This window comes from Protomyctophum bolini (assembly GCF_963924005.1).
Source record: "Protomyctophum bolini genome assembly, chromosome: 13".
NCBI lineage: Eukaryota > Metazoa > Chordata > Actinopteri > Myctophiformes > Myctophidae > Protomyctophum > Protomyctophum bolini.
The window spans coordinates 39,165,209-39,192,752 of NC_137874.1; the positions used below are offsets into that span (position 1 = coordinate 39,165,209).

Sequence of the window (27,544 nt, forward strand, 5' to 3'; positions counted from 1 at the left end):
ACTTATTTTAACCAAAGAAAATCCCCTCAAACACAACTGCAATGCCTTGCTCAAGGGCACTTCAGCAGTGGTAATTCGAACTGGCGACCTTCCGGTATCAAGACCGCTCCGCAAACCGTTCGGCCACCGCTGCCTCTAGTAACTATACATTGCACCACTGGCCAGGGCTACCGGTACAGTATGTGAAGATTATGGACATTCAATATTTTAGGCTATAGATTTGATCATAAACAAGTACAAAATGTCCCTCTGAATGCAGATTTATAATAGCATCAAATGCACACATACTCCAGTATAAGACGTATTTACTCAAAGTATTGGGTATTCAATAGTTACATTCTACCACTGTTTTTGGTAATGTGAATTGCTTGATTGATTGATTGATTGATTGATTGATTGATTGATTGATTGATTGAAAGATGTATTAACAGTATGCAGAATAGGTACATTTCAAACACAACTGAATACAAAAACTGTTAACTGTGGACGACACCATAAAGCATATTACACTTGTTTACAATAGGGTCTACCATTTTCAATTCATCAGAACATTTAGAGACGTACGAATAGATCATAATCATCATAAAAGGAGGTAAAAAGGGATTTTATGATTATGCACAATACATATTTTTGGTTTTCTTCTCATAAAACGTCGCAATGAATGATTATAATGCAGTTGGGTGTTTTGAATGTCTTCCTTTTGACATCTCATATCATCTCATGTCGACTTTTCCACAGTGGAAAAGCCTGTTTCCTATATCGGCTGATTAGCGCTCAGATCCGGTCTAGAGCTCGCCTCCTGCATCCGTTAAGGTACACATACGGACACAGGCCATTTCCGTATCCTCTCCATTGCCGGATACGCAACCTGCAGAGCGAATCGACCCGCCCTGACTGAAGCAGAACGGGGAGATCATCGCAGATGTCTGCGACGCCATGCCTGACCAAAAAAAAGAAGCCTGAAAATAGCAGATCTACAAGCCCACAACGAGTCGCGGAAGATACGCGCTGTGAGCTTGTAGATTTCCTACTTTCAAGATTCTCTCTTGTCTTCTTATATGAAGTAGTACCTGCTTATGAGTGAGAGACATTCATCTCTCGACTAGAGAGAGAGAGAGAGAGAGAGAGAGAGAGAGAGGCAGACAGACAGCGGAAAGAAGGAAAGGAAGGAAGGAAGGAAGGAAGGAAAGGAACTGAAGCCTCCATATCGTTACACATTTACACCAGGGCGCGCGCGCACACAGTCATACACTCACTCACAGTCTCACACACACACAGTACACACCATAGTTATTCATCTCCGTGTATTGACGTACATTGATGTGCTAACATTAGTGTTAGCACCCTCCCTGTCACACTCACACTGTGCACAGTGTGCACACACTCATTCACACGCACGCAGACAGACACTCAGTCAGGCAGACAGGCAGTCAGAGACAGACAGACAGGCAGTAGTCCCAGTGCTAGTACATGGCTGGTTGAGGAGGAAGAAGGAGGACATCAAAAACTGTGACTGTACGTTGAGAGGTGGGTGAGTGAGACACACTTTTTTATTTTTTTAATACATTTACATACTTTTAAATTTTTATTTGCCTTTTTTAAAAGGTCGACAGAATTATGACGTATTTGACCAACCTTTTAAAAATTACGTCATTATTTTTGGCACAGTTTAAAAAAAATGGTTAAAACATAAATAAATAAATAAAAATAAAATAAAGAAGGAATCGACACTTGTCGAAGTATCATGTAAAATGAAGCCTATTGGTGTGTGTTGGATCTCTGTGTGTGTGTGTGTACACATGTAAATAAAGTCGAGTCCATTTTATTTTGGTTGGATGAGGTGGTGTTTTGTGTTGATGTTTCTGGGTGTAGCGGCATGTTGGTTTGTTTATCTGTCCGCTTGCTTTCATTCGGGCTTTTTAATTCGGCGTTTTAGTTATCGGTATTGTGGAGGAACCGCAAAGCAACAAAACACCGACATATTGGCTGAACGTTGAGCCGACGTTGTGCTCCCCCTGGCCCGCTGGCTGCCGCTGCTCCACTCCGCTGTGGCTGTGTGACTGTGTGTGTGTGTGTGCGTGCGTGCTTACTGGGGAGCTAAAGTGGCTAGCTTCAATGCTAACTAGCATGGTGGTGGTTGGTTGGTTCTGTGTGTTCACTGTTAGCTTTAGCCGTGTGTGTGAGTGAGTGTGTGTGTAGCTGTATGTGTGTGTGTTGTGAAAGGGGGGCGGAGAAAATACAAGCACAGCTCAGAAGAAGCTTTGAATCACTTGCTGCCTTTTTAGTAGTTACTTTTATATACTTTTTAATTCATATTTTTGTTCCCTCCCAAAACATCACACTGATCACAGATCTGCAAGTTCACAACATGTTGTGTGTGGGCTTGTAGATCTGTGCTAGTATTATTTATTCATGTGTGATTGACCTGTAAAATGGTTGACATTGCTTTATATCCATCAATCATACACAGAGGTATATCTGATAGGGCTGCAACAACACAGCTATAATCCAGTTTGGATTATTCTCCGTTGTTTATCCACGTCAGGATTATTTTATTCAACAGTTATATTCATTTAATTGGTACCTAACAGTTAATGGGTGTTTGGTTTTTTTTGGTGGGAAAACATCAATCAGTATTTTTGCTCTTGCTCAACTTAAGCAAAGTTAATGATAAACAGTGACGCAGTCACTTGTTATTAACTTTTTGTCAGACAATGGGTCTTATTCATTCATGTCAATAAAATAACCCCAAAAGTCCTAAAAACCATCACGATACGTAACATTACTGCAAGCGTTTAAAATCCTCAGTTTAAAATGAGGCTTTCAGAGGGAGGGATCCAAAAGTGCAAAACAACGACATTAATTGTGATATTCTAATGTCCACACATCAAAATAATGAGGGGTTCCATTTAGATAAAGTGGGGCGGGGGGGGGCTTTTTGCATGTCGGTGGCCCAGGGGCCCATTATGTCATGTACATTATATTTATTGCCAAAAGGTTGTGACTACATAATTGTGAAACATAACATCACGATTGTCAATAATCTTTTGATGAATTGTGTACATCCACAGCCAGCTGAGCCCCACAGACTTTACAATGAATACTCTTAACACTCTCGGCGCCACCTAGCGCCATAACCCGCGGCACCGTGGGTTATAATAATTACCCTTTGATGGCCAAAAAATCGCTTTATATCAAAATCCACCGGCAGAAGCCAAACGCGTACCTCTACTGCGCCCAGGTTGCTAGGCAGGTTGCTATGTCCCTCCTGGAATCCACTCATTATGATCTATTTCCTGCCTGTCTCTGAAAAAAACACTCCAAAATCCGTCTTTTTGTCAAATCCGTCCGGCGTTCAGATGAGAATAGGGATTTTCTTATCCCATCGTGGCCGACATATTACCATTTCTGGCGAAAGATACGTAAACAACATCGCCAGCTGTTAAGACTACAATGTGCTTTGGGTTTAGTCTCTGTGAAGCGCGTGACGCACACGGAAGCGGGGCTCATGGCGCCGAGGTACCTAGACATGACCACTAGATGGCGGCTCTCAAAATGTTAATAATGACTCATCATTGTAATGATTTAAAAGGGCGACCATCTCTAAGGCATCTAGTCTCCATATAATCCCTTTGCGTGGTGGGTGGAGAATCCATCGTGACTCAAGTCGCAGGCGTGGAGAACACATGCCAACACAACAGTGATATGTTATGTTACCATGCATTCTGAAGTTTATTACCCACACACAGTCATATATACAGTAGGACTATGACGTCCCTAGTATATTATGGAAACCATGAGAACAGAATGAGCAGGAACACGCTTGCATCTCATATCATACTGTGTACGTACATTCAGTCCTCTGATACAGTTAGTATAGACAATCATCATGTCATGGTTATCAACATGCTGAGTCAGGCAGCTGAGGCCCGGGCGGAAAAACCATAACAATCAATCATCGTCTGTCTGTGTGTTTCTCTTCTTCTCAGATCCATAGTGGCTTCCATGTCTGTATCGGCGGCATCCCAACGTGATGGAGATGTCTGTTGGTGAAGAGACCGTGAAGACGGGTGGTGGTGGTACGTCGTCGGAGACCAATCAGGCTCCTCCGTCTCTGCGACCCCCCCTGCCGCAGCAATGTGCCGAAACCCAGCGAAATAGCAGCAATACTTCCACGATGACCACCGAAGCCCCCTCGGTCCCCCTCCCCCCCGGCAGCGCGGCAGCGGCGGCTGATCTGCCGGCTTCCAGTCCCGTGCTGTCCTCGCTGATGGAACAGAACCACACCATCTCCCTCGACGCCCGCTCCAACAACAACCCAGAGAACGGCGCCCAGAAGAACAACAACAACAACAACAACAACGCAGCCAGAGGGAACGAGAACCGCATCTACCGCAGGAACAGCTTCAGTCAGTCCAAGCAGCAGCAGCAGCAGCAGAAAGTGAACAAGCGACGCAACACGTCCAACTTCGGGTTCAAGCATCCGGGCGCTGGTGGCGGCGGCAAGAGGCGGCGGAGGGCCAACTCTGAGAGCGACTCGGTGCTGCCCAGCAACTTCCTGCTGGGCGGGAACATCTTCGACCCGCTGAATCTCAACAGCCTGCTGGACGAGGAGGTGAGCGTTACGTAGGGGCTCATTTAGACCTGAGCACGATTCTACAAATGCCTTCTAAATCTTGACAGTTTTCTGAAAAACCTAATGTTTCTTTATGTCAGTGGTGCTCAACCTTTTTCATGTCAAGGACCTCCAGAATTATCTGTAATTGGCCGCAGACCCCCCATCTGAAAATATGTTGTTCCAGGGACCCCCCCAGAAGCAAAGATTTGAGTTAAAAACGTTCGCTGTGAAGGATTTGCACCACATTTTCACGATTTCAAAAATAGCAAGCTATTCTCTACAAGCTCATAGCGCAGCACCGAGTGCTTGTAGATCTGCTATTTTTTAATAGCTAAAGTATAACATAATCCTTAAAACGCAAAAAGGGGTTCCCGTCCATGGCTTAATTGTCACTAAATTGTGTTTTGCTTTCAGCGTTGAACATTTGGAACATTTTATATGAATAGGAATTACATTTCTGATTGCCTTTTAGGCTTCGTAATATTATTTAAAGGGTATCTTTGAAAAAACAATGAAAAGGACCCCACACACTGTCGGAAACTAAAATTAAAATTCAATTAAAATTAAATCCCCCGATATATGCACTTTTGTCCTATGCACCTGTCAACCTTTTGAGGTGTGCATATGCCTTTTTCTATAAGGCTTCATAATAAAAAAAAGTGCACAGGGCAGTCATGACGAATAATTGAAATATACCAATAAATTACTGACATTTCTATTCATAAAAAATCGCGGAAATAGCTGATCTAAGTATACAACACGTCACAAAGTGACACGTAAATTAGTAGATCTGCTATTTCTGTTCAACGTGGACACGATTGTGACAAAAAATAACTGCCATTATCTCGAATAATTGCCATTTGACGATTGCGTAATTATACCGACCGTGACGACCCTCCAACAGGTGAGCAAGACGATCAACGCGGAGACGCCCAAGTCCTCGCCGCTGCCCAGCAAGAGCCGCGACCCGGTGGAGATCCTCATCCCGCGGGACATCACCGACCCGCTCAACCTCAACAGCGGCATCGGGGCCGACAGACGGGGCTTCCTGGCGGGGCCGTTCCGGACCGGAGGAGCCCGGAGGCGCCATCGCAACCGGCACCACGGGGGAGGAGGAGGAGGAGGGGGAGGAGGCGGCGGCATCTCCACCACGCACGTTGAGTTCTCGGAATCGTCGGGAGGGAGAAACGGCGGCGAGGTGAAAGCGAACGCCACCGCCGCCGCCTCCTCGTCGCTGCCTCTAAGTACATCGTCGTCGGGGGCGGCGGCCTCCTGCCCGGAAGCGCCAGACGACCCCAAGGGAGGAGGAGGAGCCTGCACCCTTCCCAGCAGGTAGGGGTGGTTGCGCCTTATGGTGATGAATATAATCGCAATTGTAAATGTAAAAATGTCTCCCATGATATGCCTTTTTCACTTTTCAGAGGTAATGTGTATAATTTATCATGATAAAGTGAATGCGCATTCTATGATTTGCAGTTCTATACCAGTTCTATACCGAGATTAATGCGTATTTTGGTCTTGGTTTTGGTAAATGTTCTGTCGCTCCTTTTTGCTGTCGTTTTGTTTTCCTTGTAGGTGGTACTGTTAAGTAACCGCATGAAAACATAAAAAACGCATGAAAACATATCGTGATAATATCATGTATCATGATACTGCTTGAAAAACTATCCTGATATTGTATTTCTTTCCATATCGCCCCCAGGGTCCCGGGGGATTCCCACGGCAGTAAGGAAGCTGAGCGGACCACCACCACCAGCAGCAGGGAAGAGGTGGCCGCGCCCTGCGTGTCGTCCGCTCCGCACGTCCGGGCGCAAAGCGCGGACGAGTACTCCTCCTCGTCCGCCACCACGACGAACCAGCAGCAGCACTCCAGCAGGCGCAAGCGCAGACGCAACTCTGGCAAGATGGAGGCCCCCAGCAGGCTCTCCACGTCGTCGTCCACCACCTCCTCTGCTCCTCCGGCGGCGGCGAAGCCTCCAGCAGGAGGACGGCCTGGAGGAGGAGGAGACCACCGGGCGTCGTCTGGGAAGAGCACTCAGTCGTCGTCCTCCTTCCACACGCCCAGGCCCAGCGGCGCCCAAGGCGGCGGCGGTCGGCCGCAGCAGCAGCAGAAGAAGAAGCAGCCGCATAAGGTGTTCCAGTACGGGAACTACAACAAGTATTATGGCTACCGCAACCCGGGCTCCAACGAGGACTCGCGGGTGCGCGCGCTTCGCCGCCACTGGTTCGAGGGCAAAGACGTGCTGGACTTGGGCTGCAACTCGGGCCACCTGACTCTCTATATCGCCAAGGCACTGAAACCGGCCCACATTCTGGGACTGGACATCGACAAGAACCTGATATACATGGCCCGGAAGAACATCAGGCACTATCTGTCTGCCGAGCTGCAGACGCAGGGGGCGGCACGGTGCCCGGCGGCCGCGCCCACCACGCAGGCGGGGACGAGCACAAGGAAAGAGGAGGCCAACGGGAAGGACACTCTCGCAGGTAAAAAAGGGCTGTCAAAATCCTGAAATATTTGTCGATTTATTCACAAGTCTGACTGTTTGGTGGCCTGGGACGGCTTCGCGGTCCAGGCACCTTGACTGGTAATCTAGCTTGACAGTGTGATCCTGATGAACCTTTCTGTCCCCTTCGCCCCCCAATCTCTCTCCCTGTTTCCTGTCAAGCTACTGTATATTATCTATCAATAAAGGCAAAAATTATCTTAAAACGAAATGATAATAATGCAAAGAAACGACTGACAATGAGCGATATACTGTACTTGTGCCTGTGTGATAACTGTGACGGGGCCTCTCCTCCTCCTCCTCTGTGTGATAATTGTGACGGGGCCTCTCCTACTCCTCCTCTCGCAGGCAGAGAAGAAAACCAGGACAGGCGCCTCGACGGCAGCGCAGCTGAAAATGGGAACGCCGTCGGGCCGGAGAGAGGGGGAGAGGGCGCCCCACCCCCCGCCCAGGAGGCACAGCAGAGCAGCAGCAGAGACCCCCGTCGTCCCGCCGTCGACAACGGGAAAGAGCCTCGTCCTCCTCCTCCTCCTCCTCTGGAGGACGAGGTAGGGATCCAGACGGAGCGAATGGACTGTGGGAAAGCCCCCGCCGCCGTTGCTGTCTCCTCCTCCTCCTCCTCCGCAGTGAAGCGGGCCTCTAACAGCTTCTCGTTCCCCGTGTCCCTGCAGATCTCCAGGGGGCCCATAGCGGCGCCCCCGCTGACCGAGACGCCCACCGTGCGCCCGGGGGAGTTCCCCTCCAATGTGTCCTTCATCAAGGTAAGAAGGGGGCTGCCCTGCATCGCACTGCAAAACAAAAAAAAGATAATTGAGATATTGAAATGATTGTGGACCTTCGGGGACACAGCTTTTTTTAAATACTACTAGATTCCTCTCTTTCTTTACAATCACTTGAGTCCTATTTATACTCCCATCGTGTTGCGTGGTGAGAATAGTTAATCTACAAGCTCGCAACGCTGATGAGTCACATTTTGGCGCCGTGACTGTGTGTGGACTTTTCGTATATTATGACGTGCCCGAAATAGAGACGGCACGGTTGAACGTGGTTAGTGTTTGCGAGCATGGGAGATCTTGAATGAACAAGAAGGTGGCTGCACACACCAATAGCCAGAGTACCAATATTTATTCGGACAGCAGGTAAGACAAATATCCAACGTTTCGGCGGTTAAGCCTTCATCAGGGAATACACAGGGCACATAATGGTTCACACTTAAATATGGTGCCAGAGAGTCATGCAACCAATCAGAAGGGGGTAGGGGAACACAGGTTAAATAAGACCTGTCCCTGTGAATTGAGAGGTCGGGATCATGGTCATGTGGTGTCTCAACTGCTAGTGTTTGCGAGCAGACAGACATGCAGTGGCGTAGGATTTAATAAGATTGCATAAAATCTATGTAGCGCTTTACTAAGGTGCTCAAAGTCGCTTTTCACATTTTTAGAATGCTCCTTTTTGAGGTCTTTGGGGAGCAAACCGTAGCGCCTGCTCAGGCTCGCACTGGTGCTCCTTATGTGAAAACAGGAACATTACGGTTGATAAACACATTCCAACAGTGGTGGCGGGCGTGGTGGATTGCCCCGCGCCTCCCTCCCTCCCTCCCTGCCCACCTGCTCGTCTCTTGAAAATGAATTACTAGTCGGTCGCTTCCTGCGCAAAAAAGATGTGCTTCCTGTGTGAAACATACCTTTTTAAGTGAAAGTACAGTGTGAGCAAAGATGGGCTGATCACTGGTTTCTATTGGAGGTAGAAACAGGGATGTTGGAATGGAAAGCTGGTTTTTCAGGATATGGTGGCACATTTATTCATGCAAGGCAAAGCTGCCTTCTGGCTAATGGGAAAGGGTTCAAGGGGAGGGTCAGATATCCCTGTACACATGCAGTGCACAGCAACGCAGCAGAGACACACACGGGGTGAATGACAGGGAAGGAAGAGTATATAACAAGTACTCGATATAACTTCAAACCAAACGCGGCTGAAACGTGCGCGAGGTTGTGACAATGTGACATACTGTACATACACAAACAAACATATGACAAACATACACATTACTAAAATAATGATCAGACTAATGTTGGGGTGGGGGACACACAACGGAGACAGCGCATGCAAACAACTGCCATAAGGCGTGAGGTTGTGACACAAACATACACGCAATAATCATACTAATATCACTATGTGATTCTTGTTTTGCAGTGGTTCCCAAACTTTTTCATGTCAAGGACCCCCAAATTGACACTAATTACTATTTAGCCCCGCGGACTTCCTTTTGAAAAGATATGCCAGGGACCCCCATGAGTGAAGTTTTTTTACGGCTCTAGCAGAGATTCTCAACTCGTTTAATTTCAAGGACCCCCAGTTTGACACACATTAGTCTACTAGTTCCAAACTATCATTTAGCTGGGGACCCCCTGGAACTCCCTCAACGACCCCTTGGGGGTCCCTGGACCCCACTTAGGAAACCACCTCAAAAAGAGAAGGTATCGCAAGTGTTGTCAATTGTTGCCATGACTCAAGAACATGAACAAAAATTGTAACGTGATATTCCATTCAATCTAGCGTGCATAACGTCATTCCATTGAATACTGGACAACTCACCCCGGTGCTCGCCCGTTTAAACTTGTAATATGCTATTGGCTGTTTGTATTCTTTTTGGAAAAATATAAAAAGATACTCCTATGGAAAGTTTACTATTTATTTTACTTCTATTGACCCTATAAACAAATTTGTATAATTTAGTATAATGTAAGGTTTTGCCCACCTAAATGGTACCTCGTAAGATAATCCCCACATAGCCTACAACAACTTCCGTGAACCGACTTCACCGTAGTAGCCCTAAGTTATATTTGTACTTGGGCTGTCTGTCTGCTGTCGTGAAAGTTTATAGTTAGAGATACTCAAAGTCCAGCCTCTCCCACCCCTCACTGGGGAGGATTCCGGGAGGAAAACAGAAAAAGGGCGAGTTGTCCTGTCCCGGTACGTTGTTCTCATTCGACATTCACCTTTTATCTTGTTTGTTTGACCTAGAGAGAGACCACCTCTAATAAATCACAGGTTGAACCTGTAACAGTCAGTGTGTGTCCAGTCGCTGGAAAGTGTCCTTGAGCAGCAAAGAATTAGCCTGGGTGTTCCAGTGATCTGAAAATGTCACTACGCTACTCAGTCTGGACAGTCTCCTGTTCTCCACACAGGTAGGACAGTCTCCTGTTCTCCACACAGGTAGGACAGTCTCCTGTTCTCCACACAGGTAGGACAGTCTCCTGTTCTCCACACAGGTAGGACAGTCTCCTGTTCTCCACACAGGTAGGACAGTCTCCTGTTCTCCACACAGGTAGGACAGTCTCCTGTTCTCCACACAGGTAGGACAGTCTCCTGTTCTCCACACAGGTAGGACAGTCTCCTGTTCTCCACACAGGTAGGACAGTCTGGACAGTCTCCTGTTCTCCACACAGGTAGGACAGTCTCCTGTTCTCCACACAGGTAGGCGGGACATATGAAGGCCGTGTTGCTTTCATCGACTATACAACTAAGACGAAAAATGTTCGGCGACTACCTTTTTCCACTGAAGAAAGCTAAATGGAAACTAAATAAAAACTAAGCTATGATGACTAATTTCATCAACAGATTAAAAACTAGAGTAAAATGTTAGGAAGGGACTAGTGGACAAGAGATCCGGTATAAGTCATTTCACAATTAGTTACTTGCTGAAAATAGCCGATCTACAAGCTCACATCGAGCCGCGCTGCGACGCGTTGTGGGCTTGTAGAGCAGCTATTTTCAGTCATTACGACGGCATCGAAGCCCGCCAAAATACATTTTCTAAAATTAGACTAACACTAAAACATTCCAGGTGACTAAAATGTGACTAAAACTAAATATACTATTCAAGAGACTTTGACTACTGAATTTGACAGTGTACTACTGAATGCTTTACTCGTGTGAGACAGTGAGAAGCATGGACAGTGGAGTGGCGCTGGCTGATGACGTATCGGCAACAACGTGGCTACGTAACGGTTGACGTTATGAAATGCGAGTCGAGCAGCCTCTGTCCAGACTGAGCAGCGCGGTGACATTTTCAGATCCGTGGAACGCAGTGAATCAGGCTGGAACCCCCAGGCTAGCGAAGAATGTCTTCTGTCAACACTCTGATGTGCACAGTGTCTGCGTTGTGACCTACGGTACCTGATGATGAAATGATACGATATTCAATCAAACACCATTCCAGGGCTATAGTTTACTGCTCTCTGCAAAAGGAAAAGATAAAGCATTAAGAAACTCTGTGAACTTACTGAAGTGTCAACAAGGTCTGAGCGGAGGTTCTTGACTGAGACGAGAATGTGTGTTAATTATTAAAGGACTGCTGTCTTGCTGTTTTAATCCTTAAAACACCAAAAGGTGTTCCCCTCCTGAATGGGTTAAGAGAGGTTAAAAATAAACATAAAGAGCGGTTTGACTCAAGCACTTTGATGTCGTCCGTTTAAAGCCACAGTAGTTCCAGGTCCCACGTTTTGAATGTAGTAATGTTCAGCAACTACAGACTAAAGACAATAAATATTATCATAGAAAAAATGAGCATAATTTGAGAATCGTGATCTCAATTCTTGTGGAGGAAATAAAAAACGAGATTCACATTTGAGCAAGAATCATGCAGCACTACTATACTCTCAAACATCTCTCTGTCTCCTCCGTCCACCACAAAAAAAATACGAAGAAGCAGCTTTCTGCTTCCACGGGCCGACATTTTTAAAGCACAGCCCAAGACCTACTTCTACACTCTTGCTTTTAGTTGAGCTTTTAAAATCCTTACTGTTATTCATGTCCTCGCTGTATTGTATTACTGCTATTGTTTTAGTTTTTTTTATGCCTTTTGCTTTTCTTTTTTTCTCTATTGCTCTGTAAAGCATTTAAAAAAATAGGAATTCAAAAAAACTCCAAAAAGGTAGCACGTCCAAAAATTAAACAAAGTTCTCACATTTCCTTTTCTTTATTGGCACACACCAAAAAGGAACACTTACGCGTTTCGGCTATGCAGCCTTCATCAGAGTGTGCCAATAAAGAAATGGAAATGTGAGTACTTTGTCCGCCATTTGTTTAATTTTTGGACGTGCTACCTTTTTGGAGTTTTTTTTTAATGTATACTGGATTTGGGTTTGGCACTCCACTCCACTGAAAACCAATGCTGATGCGCAACCTATTTTTTCTCATTTTGCTCTGTAAAGCACTTTGAGCTGCATTTCATGTCATGAAAGGTGCGATACAAAATAAAGTTTTATCATTATTATTATTTTGTTTTCCAGGCCAACTACGTGCTGGAGAACGACTCTCTGCTGCTGACGCAGAGGGCCGAGTACGACGTGGTGATGTGCATGAGCGTCACCAAGTGGATCCACCTGAACTGGGGCGACGGCGGACTCAAGCGCCTCTTCCACCGCGTCTACAGGCATCTGAGGCCCGGCGGCCTGTTTATCCTGGAGCCACAGCCCTGGGACAGCTACGCACGCAGGAAGAAACTCACAGTAAGTACTGTTCATCCTGGAGCCACAGCCCTGGGACAGCTACGCACGCCGGAAGAAACTCACAGTAAGTACTAACTTAGTACAGACACCTGTTCATCCTGGAGCCACAGCCCTGGGACAGCTACGCACGCCGGAAGAAACTCACAGTAAGTACTAAGAACAGACACCTGTTCATCCTGGAGCCGCAGCCCTGGGACAGCTACGCACGCAGGAAGAGAGAGATGAAGCAGGGACCCCTTAGCTGAGAGAGAGATGAAGCAGGGACCCCTTAGCTGAGAGAGAGATGAAGCAGGGACCACTATACATATTGTAGGAAATTGTGTCGCAGATTGAACCTCTTTGTCAAAAATAGCTGATCTACAAGCTCACAGTGACCGATCTTCTATTTTTTTTGCTAAAGTTCTCCTCAGAATAGGAATACTAGGGTTCAAGACTTGGTTCATGTAAAAAAATATATATATACCGGTGTATATATAATTATTTTTATCTCACACTTGTTGACGACCCCTGGCCCTGACATAATGTTGGTCATAAAACCACCGCAGCACAACATGCCCAGACATGTTTCAGCCTGGGATGGACTTGTTTGTTTGCCTGAAGAAGGTCACCCGGTGACCAAACATGTTGTTCTGTTATTGTTCTCTGGTCAACGACTAGCAGAATAACTATAGTCCATTATTAAAACCCACTTTGACCTGAGATCAGATTTTAAAAATGTCTTCTACATCCTGTCAGTCGTTCTTCGACTTTTCAAAAATAGCAGACCTACAAGCTCGAATAATTGATTGAACACGTACGCCGTAATATGATTTGATTTGGGTGTGTTCTAAATAAAGTGTTTGTGTTGATTATTGTGTAATTTGAAACATTATTGTACTGTAAAAAGGTCTCTTTTCCCTTTGATCTTTATCTATTTTAGTATACCGGTAATAGTATTAGTTTACTATAATTTGATTCATTTCATACACGATAATCAACACTTTATTTCGAACACACCCAAATCAAATCATAGTACAACGTCAGGCCTACGTGTTCAATCAATTATTCCATCAAAGCAAGCGGCATGAACAATATTAGTTTGCCTCCTCTACAAAAATAGTCTCAGTTGGGGGTGGAAAGGAAACTGTTACTTTTATGGATTCAAATTCCAAATTAGCAAAAGTAGCAGATCTACAAGCTCTCCAGCTTGTGGTTCTGCTACCTTTGATGCATATGTGCATATATTAGTATGCTTAAAGTAGGCCGTTAATTTATGAAAAAGCGCAAAATGTTCCAACGTATGGAGGTTCCTGCCAGACGAATACTGGAGAACTCGGGTCGCCGACTCTTCTTCATCTTTGCCGAGATTTCTTCCCCTTTCGCCGACTCTTCGTCACTTTCCGGTCCGAGTTCTGTCTGAGAACTCGGACGGAAAGTGACGAAGAGTCGCCGAAACGGGAAGAAATCTCGGCACTGGAGCGCGCATCTAGCTACTGCATGATGATCATGCACGCTGATCAGACGCTGATCTCTCAGTCCCTGTCGCAGGGTAAACAAAACGTCATATAGCACATGGCTAATTGTACCGTGCCAGGGAGGAGGAGGAGGCGGAGCGGCTGTAACTTTCTCCAGGCCAATAATGGATTTAATCATTCCAAATAGGTCTCCATTCATTGCTGTTTTTGCAGCTCCGGTGTCAGGGTAACAATAACAATAAGAAAAAATGATAGGCAGAGATGAAGTGAAGTTGAACAGCCAAGCAGCAGCAAGCTACGCTACGCTAAGCTAACATCACCACCACCATGGCTGGTGTTGTGTTAGCTTAGCAGCTAAGCCTTAGCTTCTTGCAATGCTATAGCGTTCTCACTGCGGTCTCACGGTGCAGGCACGGTGGGCTGCTGCTTGGAGAGGAGAGGCTACAGGCGGCTCAGCGGCTGCTATGACCAAATTGATTTATTATTATTGTAAACAAACACTGCGGTCCACCCAGCTCCACCCCCCTTGCTACAGCAGGCAGCCAGCAGTGAGCCTGAGCACCGCGGCGAGCGTTGTTTCCTTCCTGAAAATGATCATTATGATTCTAGATAGATGGCATTCCCGTCCCGTCCCGATCACGGGATTAATAAAAAAATGTGGTTGTGTTGCTGAGCACCGCGGCGAGCGTTGTTTCCTTCCTGAAAATGATCATTATGATTCTAGATAGATGGCATTCCCGTCCCGTCCCGATCACGGGATTAATAAAAAAATGTGGTTGTGTTGCTTTAGCACAGTAGCTAGCAGTAGCTAACTTTCAGAAACTTGCAGCTGCTGAAAGTGCCCCGAAACGTGGAGAATATTCGGCAGAATCTGAAGAAGAGTCGTCGCGCGGCGAATCTTCTTAAGAGTCTGCCGAATATTCTCCACGGTTTGCCGACTTGTCTTGAGAAGTCGGCAAAAAGGGTAAATCCGCCGAGTGTTCTTGTTACCTGCCAGACAGCCACCATATAATAATAATCTTCATCCACCTTGGAATGTAACTTCCATCTCGCCAGTTGCCAAAAGTTTGGATACTTATAAGTGATACAAATGGTAATGGAAGAACAGCCTTCGTTTGTTCTGAACCAGGATCATGTTAAGTGATACAAATGGTAATGGTAGAACAGCCTTTGTGTTCTGAACCAGGATCATGTTAAGTGATACAAATGGTAATGGTAGAACAGCCTTTGTGTTCTGAACCAGGATCATGTTAAGTGATACAAATGGTAATGGTAGAACAGCCTTTGTGTTCTGAACCAGGATCATGTTAATGTAAACTAAACTGTAGATGACAGGTTCGTTTAAGTAGGAATAAACCATGGCTGCTTTCCCACTCAAAACATTTAGTGAGAACATTTTAGTGACTCCTCACAAAAAATATTCCAAATCTGGCAACTCTACGAATGTATAATAATGTCAAACAAGGAATGCGTGTCACAGGTTTTTCTTTCCTTTCAGTATGTGGGACCTTGGTGATAAAGGTGCCCTTTTTACGGAGGAAGATGCTAATATCTCAACCGCTTTTGATTTGAGTCATTGTTTTTGGGCTTCCATAGAAGACATGCTGGCTGTCAGTCACGCAGCGGAAACAGCCGATCTACACACGCTCTCAGTCCACTTCTATAGATGGGCTGTTTTGGGTTATAATTTTAAGCATTTGTAGTGGTCAAACTAAGCGATTATGTTCAGAAGCATTTTACATAAAATCTTAATAGTCTCGGTCGGATATTTTATGCTCTTGTATAAGAGAAGAGGTTAAAACATCAGTAGTCTGTGACTTCTTAACCTGGTTGGCAGCAGCAGGAACAATCTTAATATATAACATAATTTAATTGTATTTTACATATTGTGCAGATTGTTTAGGAATCATCCGTGCTAGCGTGGAGGAGCTGCTTTCACAGCGTCTCATAAATCACACATTACGACATGGCTATAAACATTGTTTTTGCAGTCGTGAGGCTTTATGTTTCGCTTTAGCCATGAACTCTAGAAATATAACGGTCCAACAGGAATGCATTCCGCCAGTCAGGTGTTTCTGGCCAGAATGTGGGGAGCTTGGTGGTGTTGATGAAGGTGCTTTTAATGGCACCTTCCTCCTACAGTATAACCCCTTAAGACTTGACACCAGATTATTATTGTTTTTTACAAAATGTAGGTCTTGTAGGAACTTGTAGGTCTGATATTTTTGAAAAATCGTAAAAAATGCGGCACAAATCTTTGAATTCTTTCTGGGGGCGAACGTTTTTTATTTATTTTCGCCGTCAGAGCCTAAATAGCGCAGCTGGAGTCGTCATGGGGGTGTATTAGATGATTGAAACGTCGTTAGCTTGTTTGTTGGCCTGGGCTCTGAGGATGTAGGGAATCCAGAGCCGGCCCACAGCCTCCCACTTCACTTCTATGGCAGTATTTATAGCCCTCTCTCTGGCAAGCAGAGCAGGGCTCTCTGGATGACTATGTCTGTCGCTAGGTCAGTCAGTCCCTCTGTCTCTCTGTCTCTCTCTCTCTCTCTGTCTCTGTCTCTCTCTGTTCACCACTTGGTCAGTCAGTCTCTCTGTTCACCACTTGGTCAGTCAGTCCCTCTGTCTCTGTCTCTCTCTCTCTCTCTCTCTCTCTCTCTCTCTCTCTCTGTTCACCACTTGGTCAGTCAGTCCCTCTGTCTCTCTCTCTCTCTCTGTCTCTGTCTCTCTCTGTTCACCACTTGGTCAGTCAGTCTCTCTGTTCACCACTTCGTTGGTGCCAAACAATTAAGCAATGTTGCACTTCACCGTCATTAATGGCACGCCTGCGTTGCTGCAGGGACAAACGAGCCAATAGGGGAGTTCAGAAGTGCCATTAATTACGGTAAAGCACAGCCCTTGTGTGTAATATTGCAATTATACAACAGTTGCCCTTTAAAAAAAAAAACACGTCAACTCAATTTCATTTTAACTAAGATATTTGTTAAAATATCATACTTTCTTTTAATGACAGATGTAGCTACTTGACTGTAAATGTCCCTAGCAACCCTCTCTGGTGAGCTGAAGAGGGGTGCTAGCCCCTCCTTTATTCAGCTATTGGTGTAGGTTTCCGTCTTTCACAAACAATGAATGGAGACATGGGGCTGTATTTTGCGTGTCTTAAGTACCAGGTCTTATTACTTAACTTAAGACCTTGAGGCGTGATCAATGCCATTTGGCTATTCTGATACAGCTCTGATTACGTCTTACAAGCAAGTCGCCTATTCAGTCTTTTGGATCCCATAGAAGACAGGCATGTCTTCTATGGAAGCAATGTCTCATACTGAAAACGGCATATCTACAAGTTGGGGCTTGTAGATCGGCTATTTTCAGTGGTCAAACTAGCAATAGATAATATCTATCTAAATACACATTTACTTCTGGGAGGTCCCTGGAACAACATATTTTCAGATGGGGGGGTCGGCAGCCAATTAAATACATTTTTGGGGGTCCTTGACATGAAAATGTTTGAGAACGACTGACATAGAAACATTAGGTTTTTCAGAAAACTGTCAGGATTCAGAAGACATTCATGGAATCGTCCTCAGTTCAGTGGTCGGATGGGCAGTTTCAGAGCATGTTATTAATGGGCCAATCAATGGATTGTGTTCCGTCCCGGTTCGATGTAACTAACATTGTATACATTTATAAGTTCCTACGTATCGACGATCAATACTTTCCTCTGCAGGAGACCATCTTCAGGAACTACCACAGCATCCGCCTCAAACCGGAGCAGTTCTCCGTATTCCTCACATCGGAAGTAGGCTTCTCCAGCTACGAGCTGATCGGGACGCCCGAGTGTAAATTACGAGGTAACACACGCACACACACACTCACACACACACACACACACACACACACACACACACTCACACGCGTGCATGCACACATGTGCGTGGTTTTCTGTTTTTTGTTGTTTCTTTTTACTTTTATTATAAAAGTGGTGCAACCACTCCCTTTCAGCTCCACCTGGTGGTCACCAGTTTTGGCTTTCGTTGCCAATTAGCCCATTATAAAAAAAGAAAGAAAATGTAATTCTATTATGCATGTAATGTGCATGTCATCACCTGCACAACAGATTAGAGAATTTTTCTAAATATGGATTTTTCTTTTCTCCAAAAAACTCGTCTTATCGTCCATGGCAATCAGTGCATAATTGGATTCAACTCGTCTTAACGTCTCTGGCACTATAATAAGGAGCTATGTGTGTGTGTGTGTGTGTGTGTGGCTCGGTGGGTGCCTGGGTCTGAGTTTTTCACCACCTGTGTGCAACCTAACACACACTCACATATTAACTGTATATATATTATGATTTTGGGTGTGCCAGGAATAAAATGGTTTTGGGACAACTCTAGGTTTAATTATTTAAGTGTATGAGTCGGGTTTAATTATTTAAGTATATAAGTCGGGTTTAATTATGTAAGTATTTAAGTCCAGTGCAAGTTCACGCTGAACGTTATGTTTCATCTCCTCCTTCTGTCACCTCACCTGTCCTCCACCCTCTCCTCTCTGTCAACAGGTTTCCAGAGGCCCATCTACTTGTTTCACAAATGACCACTCTGCCTTTTGGAAGATGGATGCTGAATGTGTGAGCGAGTTGGACCACCACCACCACCCTTCCTTCCTCCTTCTAGGGGGAACGCATAGCGTCGAGCAGCAGGCCCAAAACCCACCAGTACTCATCAGGCCCAAACCCACCAGTACTCATCTCATAGAGAGAAGCTCTTCTGTAGAAGAGCCTTGTTCTTCAAAGGCACACACAGTCACACACACACACACACACACACACACATACACACACACACACACGGGAGAAGAAATTGTTGGAAGACGAAAGGGGACCAAAAACTAAAAAAAAGAAAGAAAAAGGATTTAATTAATTTCATAAGAGATTTAAACGTCTACCTATCAAGAAGAGAGAGAGATGCCTGTGTCTGGAAAACATTTGAATGGCACGAATAATGGAAAGAAGTGCTTTGTTGCAGGACGAACGAACGCAGAATAACGACCACACCACGAGCCCCGTGAAGGAGGAAACGCTGGCCGTGTTGTCGTGTAGTTTCTCGTACATGGAGTAGAGGTGGGTCATTTCACCCCCCCACGCATTCGTATACTGTTTGTCGTGACCCCGCCCCCGAAGTTTGAAGCGCAAAGCCATGAAATGCTTTAGTTATTTTTTCTTTTTTTTATGTATTTTGATGTGCAGAACGTTTAATTTGTGCCACAATATCACCATGCAATCGGGACGTTTATTTTCTTTTGTTGTTTTCACAAAAACACATCCATCCGCGGCACTATCTAGACAAGTTGCAAAATAAGCCTTTAAACCACTATATATTTTGTCGTACAACAAATGGTAAAAGATCTACAACATTGGAGCTTGTGCTTCTGAAATGTTAGCTATTTAACTCATCTACAGCAGTGGTTCCCAAAGTGGTGGTCCGGGGGACCCCCAGGGGTCCCTGAGGGAGTTCCAAAGGGGTCCCCAGCTAAATGATAGTTTGAACCAAATTGACCCTTTTTGGTCTATAACTCTGAGTGTACAAATGGAACCAAATTTGGGTTCCATTTGTACACTCTCGGAGTTAAATTAACACTGATTTTACAATATAAATTGGGGGTCCCAGAGATAGAAATGTCATTAAATGGGGGGGGGGTCCGTAGCCTAATGCATGACGGTCCCTGAGGGTCCTTGACATTAAAAAGGTTGAGAATCTCTGCTAGAGCCGTAATAATCTTCTCTTATGGGAGGGGTCCCTGGCATGTGTTTTCAAATGGGGGTCCTCGGGGCTAATGAGTGTCAATGTGGGGGTCCTTGACATGAAAAGGTTTGGGAACCACTGCTCTACAGTATTCTGTATCGTTGCTGTCGGGCAGAAACCTCTCGTCTCCGTATTTTAAAAGTAACAGTTTTTGGACATTTGAGTTTTCCACCCGACAGAGACAGGATATATATATTTATATATAGTTATGGTTCATTGTCTCCTGTTGGAGCCAAAGAACAGAACAGGTGCATTCATCGACCTCTGGCCTCAGGAATTCTACGACCAAAGCAAAGGGACGACAAAAAAGGGGTTTAAAGACTATATATTTAATTAAATAAAAATACATTTGATCAAAAAATACAGTATAGGTTAATGTGGTTAATGGGTATGAATGCAGGCGGAGTTGTGAATGATCTGAAATCGGTTATCACTTCAGTGCCATCACACTTAAGCGATTCCCTCAGCCCCTCATAGAAGTACAAACCTTTTTTTTCTGTAAACATTTCCAGCCCAGAGGAGCGCTTGATTCCTAGTAGTAAATGTGTACATATAGATATATTATATATCATAGCCCTGCTGGTGTTGTCGTGTGTTACTTAATCCCAAATTTAAGGATTTCCAAAAACCCGAAACAGGACGTTATAAGTTGTGTTCATTCTTCTCATCATCGTGTGATGAGACCGAGGGGATGTTTCACATGAACAGGATTTAATCGTGTGTGTGTGTGTGTAGAAAGACTTATTTTTTGCAACTTGTATTTGTAGTGTCGACCATCGAGATTGTTTTTTTTTTCATGACAAAATCAAGAAATGTATCCCCTGGCACCTCTATAATAGGCTAAATGGTGGAAATAGCAGATCTACAAGCTTATATACACAGGTTTATAATGTAATTTTTTTTTCTCCCACGTGGTTAATTTGTGTACGTTGGAAGCGTGGTTAGCGACATTTGTGATTCTAAATTCAGCTGCAATGCCTCGTAGAGACTCGCTGACATGCAACGGTTTAGAGACATGAGGACTTGTTTTTAAGCTCCACAATTGTGTAAAACCAAAACCAAAAAAGTCAGAATCAAGACAAAAAATAATAATACACTCATCGTAGTGCCATTCCTGTGATTTTGATTTTGGTTTGGTTTGGTTAGACAAGATTTATGTACTGTAAAATGCTCTCAAAGCGAGAAATGCACAGCTGCGTTAAAGATGCTAGTGAGTGTGAGCTTGTAGATCGGCAATTTTCAGGGGAAAGGTTTAAGTGTTGTACATAACATCACGACCTTCCATCGTCAAGAAGTCCACGCAGGATTGATGAAAGGACTTGGGGGGGGGGTCCTACTTTGACCAAGTTAGTTGACGTTTAATTTTAGTTGTTAAAGCTGTATTTGACGATACCATCAGCACCCACGAGGTGGGCATGCAGACGTTCAATCTCACTGCTCCACTATCCATCCTTTTCAGGTGGGCAGCGATCAACGCGCCTTAGTAATTCATTCTCAAACGAGAGGCCTGCGTTTCTCTTTGTGCGCGGGCGGGGAGAAGCCGAGGGGCGACAACAACGCAAGCGTATTTACGTGGGCGCGGTCCCGTGAAGTGGTCGTGCGCTCGTTTTGTGCGCACGCCCGCCTGCGGCCTGGGTTGTGTTGACCGACTTTCTTTTTTTACGCTTGCGTTGTCGCGCCCCCTCCTGAGCAGACCCTGGATCAGAGCTGTCATTGATCCAGGGTGTCTCGCCCCCTCCTGAGCAGACCCTGGAGCAGAGCTGTCGTTCATCCAGGCGACCACACGTCTGCGCCACACGCTTGCCCATCTGAACGGAGCTGAATGCTTTTAACAATAATTAATGGGGGAAAACGGGTTGTTCCTAATTATAAAATAAGATTTTTCTTTTTCTTCCCTTTTTTATGCAAAGTAGAACATGGCTCAGTTCAATTATTAATATGCCCTTTAGTAATGAAACTGCCAAAAGAAAAAGGTATTCTAAATGTTTTCCTGTTTGAAAACGATTAAATGAATCGCTGGGGAAAAGTCTGCGTACAGACTTGAGCACCGTGTCCTTCAGGCAGTGGTTCCCAGGGGTCCTTGAGGGAGTTCCAGGGGGTCCCCCCAGCTAAATGAGCTATGAACCAAATCGACCCTTATCGGTTGGTAACTCAGAGAGTGTACAAATGGACCCATTAGGGTCCATTTGTTTCCAGTTGTACACTCTCGGAGTTAAATTAACTTTGATTTTACAATTTACATTGGGGTCCCAGCGATAGAAATGCCATTAAATGGGGGTCCGTAGCCTGATTCCTGCATGTCAAACTGGGGTTCCTGGAAATGAAAATGGTTGAAAAATCACTATTGGAGCCATAAAGAATCTTCTCTATTGGGGGTCTTTGGCATATATTTTCAAATGAAGGGGGGCTAATGAGTGTCGATTTGGGGGTCCTTGACATGAAAAGAGTTTGGGAACCACTGTCCTTCTAGGCATTCTGCTGCACCTTCCTCCTCCATGGAGCGACCTGCTGGGGACAGAGTGTGTGTTGGAGCGACCTGCTGGTGTTGGACTGACCTGCTGGGGACAGAGTGTGTGTTGGAGCGACCTGCTGGGGACAGAGTGTGTGTTGGAGCGACCTGCTGGGGACAGAGTGTGTGTTGGAGCGACCTGCTGGGGACAGAGTGTGTGTTGGAGCGACCTGCTGGGGACAGAGTGTGTGTTGGAGCGACCTGCTGGGGACAGAGTGTGTGTTGTAACTGTCTGGTTCACCTTGGTCTTCATTATGGACATGCTGGAGGGGCAGAGTGTGTGTGTGTTGTTGTAACTGTCTGGTTCACTGAGAAAATGTGTCACGATGTGAATTTTGAGAAGCCTCTTCGTTTTCAGCAACCGATTGATGGAAGAAATTCTGCCCTTTTTTATTTTTGTTTTAGTTTTTTTTGTTGTTGACTGAATTCCTAGCGGCTTTTGTCGAGATTTTTTTTTCTTTTTTTCTTCAGACATGTCAACTTGTCAAGAGTCACAGGTGAGAGTTTTGTCCTTATATTGGATTGTAAATCCAAACGTCTCTATTGCAACAAATCAATATATAACATTTCAAATAAATACATAAAAGTTTTTGCGTTGTTTTCCTGCTGGCAAGTGATTATACATACATTCAGGACGGGAACCCCTTTTGGTGTTAGTTTGTAGCATTATGTTATACTTTAACTATTGAAAAATAGCAGATCTACAAACTCATGGTACAAGCTTGTAGATCTGCTATTTTTATTTTAATTGTGAAAATGTGGTGCAAATCTTTGAATATATATTCTTTCAGAGCGAACGTTTTCGGTGAACCCTTCCCCGGGCAGCAAATGGTACCCAAATCGTACAAATGGTCTCCTAAGTTGACGTTGGCAAGTCTGATCTCGCCAACGTCCTATGTTTACTGCTGCTTATTATTTCATACAGAAGGATGGTCTTCCTGCTTTCTTTGTCGCACCTCCAACGGTGCCATGGAGGACTCTGCATGGCAGGGGCGTCCTCTTCCCTGAGCCGAGCCTAAGCCTGACCGCATACCAGAAAGGTAAGTTTTCCAGAACATCTCCTGGTGGCGGGGCAGCTACAGTAGATCTATGTGAGAGTGTGTTGCTGGGACAGAGAAAGGTCGACAATAAACTAAATAAAGTAGATTTTCTCCTGGTTCGTATCTCTGGGTGGAAAAAAAGCCATTTTGGGATGAAAATCTCTAGGGAATACTGTGTGGCTTGTGGCAATCGGGTTCCAATATTTAATCCAGTGACCGTGGAGCTAACGAGTGGTTCAGAAGCCGTGTTCACTTCACGCTCTTTTCATTGGAATGAATCCCCTATGAAGCAACGCAACCACATGCAGCGGGACATAGCAGACCGCCGCGTCTCCAATCATTGGTGTGGTAACTGTGGTTATAGAGCCTAGGCTCGGCGTTAATTAAAGATTCCAGGTGGGGCGCGCCGCCAAGCCTAAGAAAGGTATGCTGGAAACCCTGTGTTTTTTGTTGTTGAGGCCTGAACCCCTTCTCTGGGCCTGAATCAGAACATGTTGTTGAGGCCTGAACCCCTTCTCTGGGCCTGAATCAGAACATGTTGGGAAGCGCTGACTCTATGCTATACACGGGCAACGGGTGGCCCCGGGGGCCACATGGGGCCCCCACCTTCACTTAATGTGGCCCTCACTCAGGTTAAGATCCCAATACTGATATATTATTGATTTGCAAACATGACCCGCTTCAGTCTAAATTAGTAGCCTATAAATGAGTAGTATTAAAATGTCTATTTTTATGTCCAATGTATATAAAGTTAACAACAATAATAAAAGGCGTTAGAAAAGCATTTGAAATTAAATAAGTGTAAAGAATAATAGCAATTAGCCAATCTACAAGCTCAAAACGTGCCATGTGACGTATTTTGAGCTTGTAGATTGGCTGTTTTTGCTACGACAGTAATATGCAATGTGGCCCTCTGGACTGAGTGGAAATGTAGTGGCCCTCTGGAGTGAGTGTGGCAATATATAGTGGCCCTCTGGAGTGAGTGTGGAAATATAGTGGCCCTCTGGAGTGAGTGTGGAAATATAGTGGCTCTCTGGACTGAGTGTGGCAATATATAGTGGCCCTCTGGAGTGAGTGTGGAAATATAGTGGCCCTCTGGAGTGAGTGTGGAAATATAGTGGCCCTCTGGAGTGAGTGTGGAAATATAGTGGCTCTCTGGAGTGAGAGTGGAAATATAGTGGCCCTCTGGACTGAGTGTGGGAATATAGTAGCCCTCTGGAGTGAGTGTGGAAATATAGTGGCCCTCTGGAGTGAGTGTGGAAATATAGTGGCCCTCTGGAGTGAGTGTGGGAATATAGTGGCCCTCTGGAGTGAGTGTGGAAATATAGTGGCCCTCTGGAGTGAGTGTGGAAATATAATGGCCCTCTGGAGTGAGTGTGGAAATATAGTGGCCCTCTGGAGTGAGAGTGGAAATATAGTGGCCCTCTGGAGTGAGTGTGGAAATATAGTGGCCCTCTGGAGTGAGTGTGGAAATATAGTGGCCCTCTGGAGTGAGTGTGGGAATATAGTGGCCCTCTGGAGTGAGTGTGGAAATATAATGGCCCTCTGGAGTGAGTGTGGAAATATAGTGGCCCTCTGGAGTGAGTGTGGGAATATAGTGGCCCTCTGGAGTGAGTGTGGGAATATAGTGGCCCTCTGGAGTGAGTGTGGAAATATAATGGCCCTCTGGAGTGAGTGGAAATATAGTGGCCCTCTGGAGTGAGTGTGGGAATATAGTGGCCCTCTGGAGTGAGTGTGGGAATATAGTGTCAAAGTTGCCCATCCCTGCTCTATGCTATGGTATTACTGACAATCCTTTCCAAGGGTTGATACACATAGAGCTAAACTAAACCCCAGAGTAATGCAACCCGAGACCTTTCATTCTCGGGCTCATATCAGGACAACTGCTGTTTTTCCAAGCGCATTCTCCTTGAGTTCCATGTACACGCTATTGACTCATTTAGTTATCTCCTTTCATTGATAAACCTGTGTTCTTGCACGGCGCGTGCTCTGTTTGTGCACACGCCCGCGACTCACCAGACCTGGGCCTAGTGATGACTCACCAGACATAGTGATGTCACGAGACCTGGCTTTCCCCATGGGGATTGTGAGTGACGTGACAACAAAAACGCAAGGTTTCCATAGTTAACTGTGACCTTTGGTCGCAATGATCTCTCCAAGACAGATTCTGCTAACAGCTGAAACTGTCAGCACCACTGCTACGCTAAACATGTATAGCGTTTAGGAATAAACACAGAAGCACTGTAATGGTAATTAGGACCATATTATACTACACGGTTTATTCATGATTACCGTATAGTCATAACTCCTACGAGCCTTCCACTGAAAGGACATTGAAATGCCTTCTCTGCAGGTCTATTTACAACTCACGGTGGTACTACTTACTAGGCAAGCCATGTTCTCACCTGTTGGTTGCCTGTCTGTCAGAATAACCCTTTCTAAACCGATGGCCTGCGAGTGACACAAGGTTCAAGGTCTTTATTAATGTCCCAGAAGGGCAATTAGGTTTACAGCAAGAGCAGTGGTATAAAACATACAAACAATACAGGACAACAACAGACATGAGACACCATAGCATAAACCGAGGTCTGGGCGCATCTAGTGCAGGTATAGAATCGAGGATAAAAAAATAAGAAAGGCTACATTCAGAAAAAGTGCATGTTACATGTTACTGGCAGCGTTGTAACTTGTGACTGCACGAATCGAGGCAGGGACAAAGGAGTGCTTATATCTGTTGTTTTTGACAACGGAGGCACCCAGACGACGGCCCGATGGCAACAGTCTGTACACCGCAGTCAGTAGCGTGGAGTGGAGTCTCTGGGAAGGAGGGGCTGTGAGGAACGGGTCCATGTGAGGAATGGGTCCATCAGAGATGCAGTGGAGTCACAGGCAGCCTGCAAGCGGCAAGTGGGACATTCCAATGCAAGCAAGAGAGGGTCTCGAGTGTCCATTTGGGTCCCCTGGCAGTCCCCGCACCGCACTTTGAGAACCACTGTGTTGTGAAGATCACATCCATTGCAACTGTTGCATTTCTTTTCTATTCCTTTTCTTTTTTTTTTTACTCCGTGCCAAGTGGGAAACGGTATGGTTGCTAAGCAACAAGGTGCCAACAGTTCATAGAGTGAGTCACAAAGTGCAGATTGTTATGCGCGAGGGAAAGCTTCGAAAGGACTAGACATCCCGTTGGTCACTAATTAGCCCCACGGACCCCCATTTGAAGAGACATGCCAGGGACCCCCATAAGAAGATTTTTGCGACTCTTTAATTTCAAGGACCCCCAGTTTGACATGCATTAGTCTACGGACGCCCCATTTAATGGCATTTCTATCTCTCTTTTTATTGTAAAATCAATGTTAATGCTAACTCTGAGAGCGTACAAATGGGTCCTTTGGTTCCATTTGTACACTCTCAGAGTTACAGACCCATAAGGGTCCATTTGGTTCCTAACTATCAGCTGGGGACCCCCTTTTGGGACTTTGGGGACCACTGGACTAGACATCCCGTTAGTCAAACAAGCGTGGCCGGTTAAGACTCACCCGTGCTGCGGGTTAAAAACCACCCATGGCTTCCTGTCATCGGAACCTATAGGGGGATGGAGCGAATGACGTCACGGACTTCGGCGCTCTATAGATTAACGGACCTATTGGGTTTCCCGGTCCTGTTACAGTGAACTATTAGAGTAAAGTATGCATTGAGTTCAACCAGCTCTGAAAACAAACACAACAAACGACATTGTGTTGACATTGTATGTTGTAATCGGACACTGCATGTGGTTCCGACAACATTCTATAGAGTAATTGTTATACATGTTCTTATACACATTCCTACGCTTTGTTCCTTATACGTCATTGACATTCTCACGTGATGTGAAGGACCCCCCACCCCCCCATCCCTCCTCGAGGCGTGAGCTTGTAGATTTGGTACTTTCACAATATTTATCTGTGTGAGGCCGAGTCAAACTAAATGTAATCCCTTCAAAGTTCTTGTTAGGGTTATGATTTGTTATATGATTATTTTCGGGGGACTGTCAAGGTTGGGGGTTCTGGGGGTCCGTGTGCAGCTCAAATATGATTAAATTTGGGGGGCCGAGGCCTGAGAAGGTTGA

At 45.3% G+C, this 27,544-nt stretch overlaps 1 protein-coding gene across 3 annotated transcripts; it reads left to right on the top strand.

Annotated features, from left to right (window-relative positions):
- Positions 1 to 1,130: 1,130 nt before the first annotated feature.
- mepcea (methylphosphate capping enzyme a) lies at positions 1,131 to 22,988 on the top strand. 3 transcript variants are annotated; one of them, XM_080780622.1, is made up of 8 exons: positions 1,131 to 1,531; positions 3,990 to 4,615; positions 5,523 to 5,950; positions 6,321 to 7,105; positions 7,474 to 7,886; positions 12,420 to 12,638; positions 17,817 to 17,940; positions 18,648 to 22,988. In XM_080780622.1, the coding sequence occupies exons 2-8, from the start codon at positions 4,034 to 4,036 to the stop codon at positions 18,680 to 18,682; spliced, it is 2,586 nt and encodes an 861-aa protein (XP_080636748.1). In that variant the 5' UTR covers positions 1,131 to 1,531; positions 3,990 to 4,033; the 3' UTR covers positions 18,683 to 22,988. The 3 variants fall into 3 exon arrangements, with proteins under 3 accessions (XP_080636748.1, XP_080636747.1, XP_080636749.1); XM_080780621.1 differs by having other exon boundaries at positions 1,131 to 1,527; XM_080780623.1 differs by having other exon boundaries at positions 1,131 to 1,515.
- Positions 22,989 to 27,544: the final 4,556 nt, after the last annotated feature.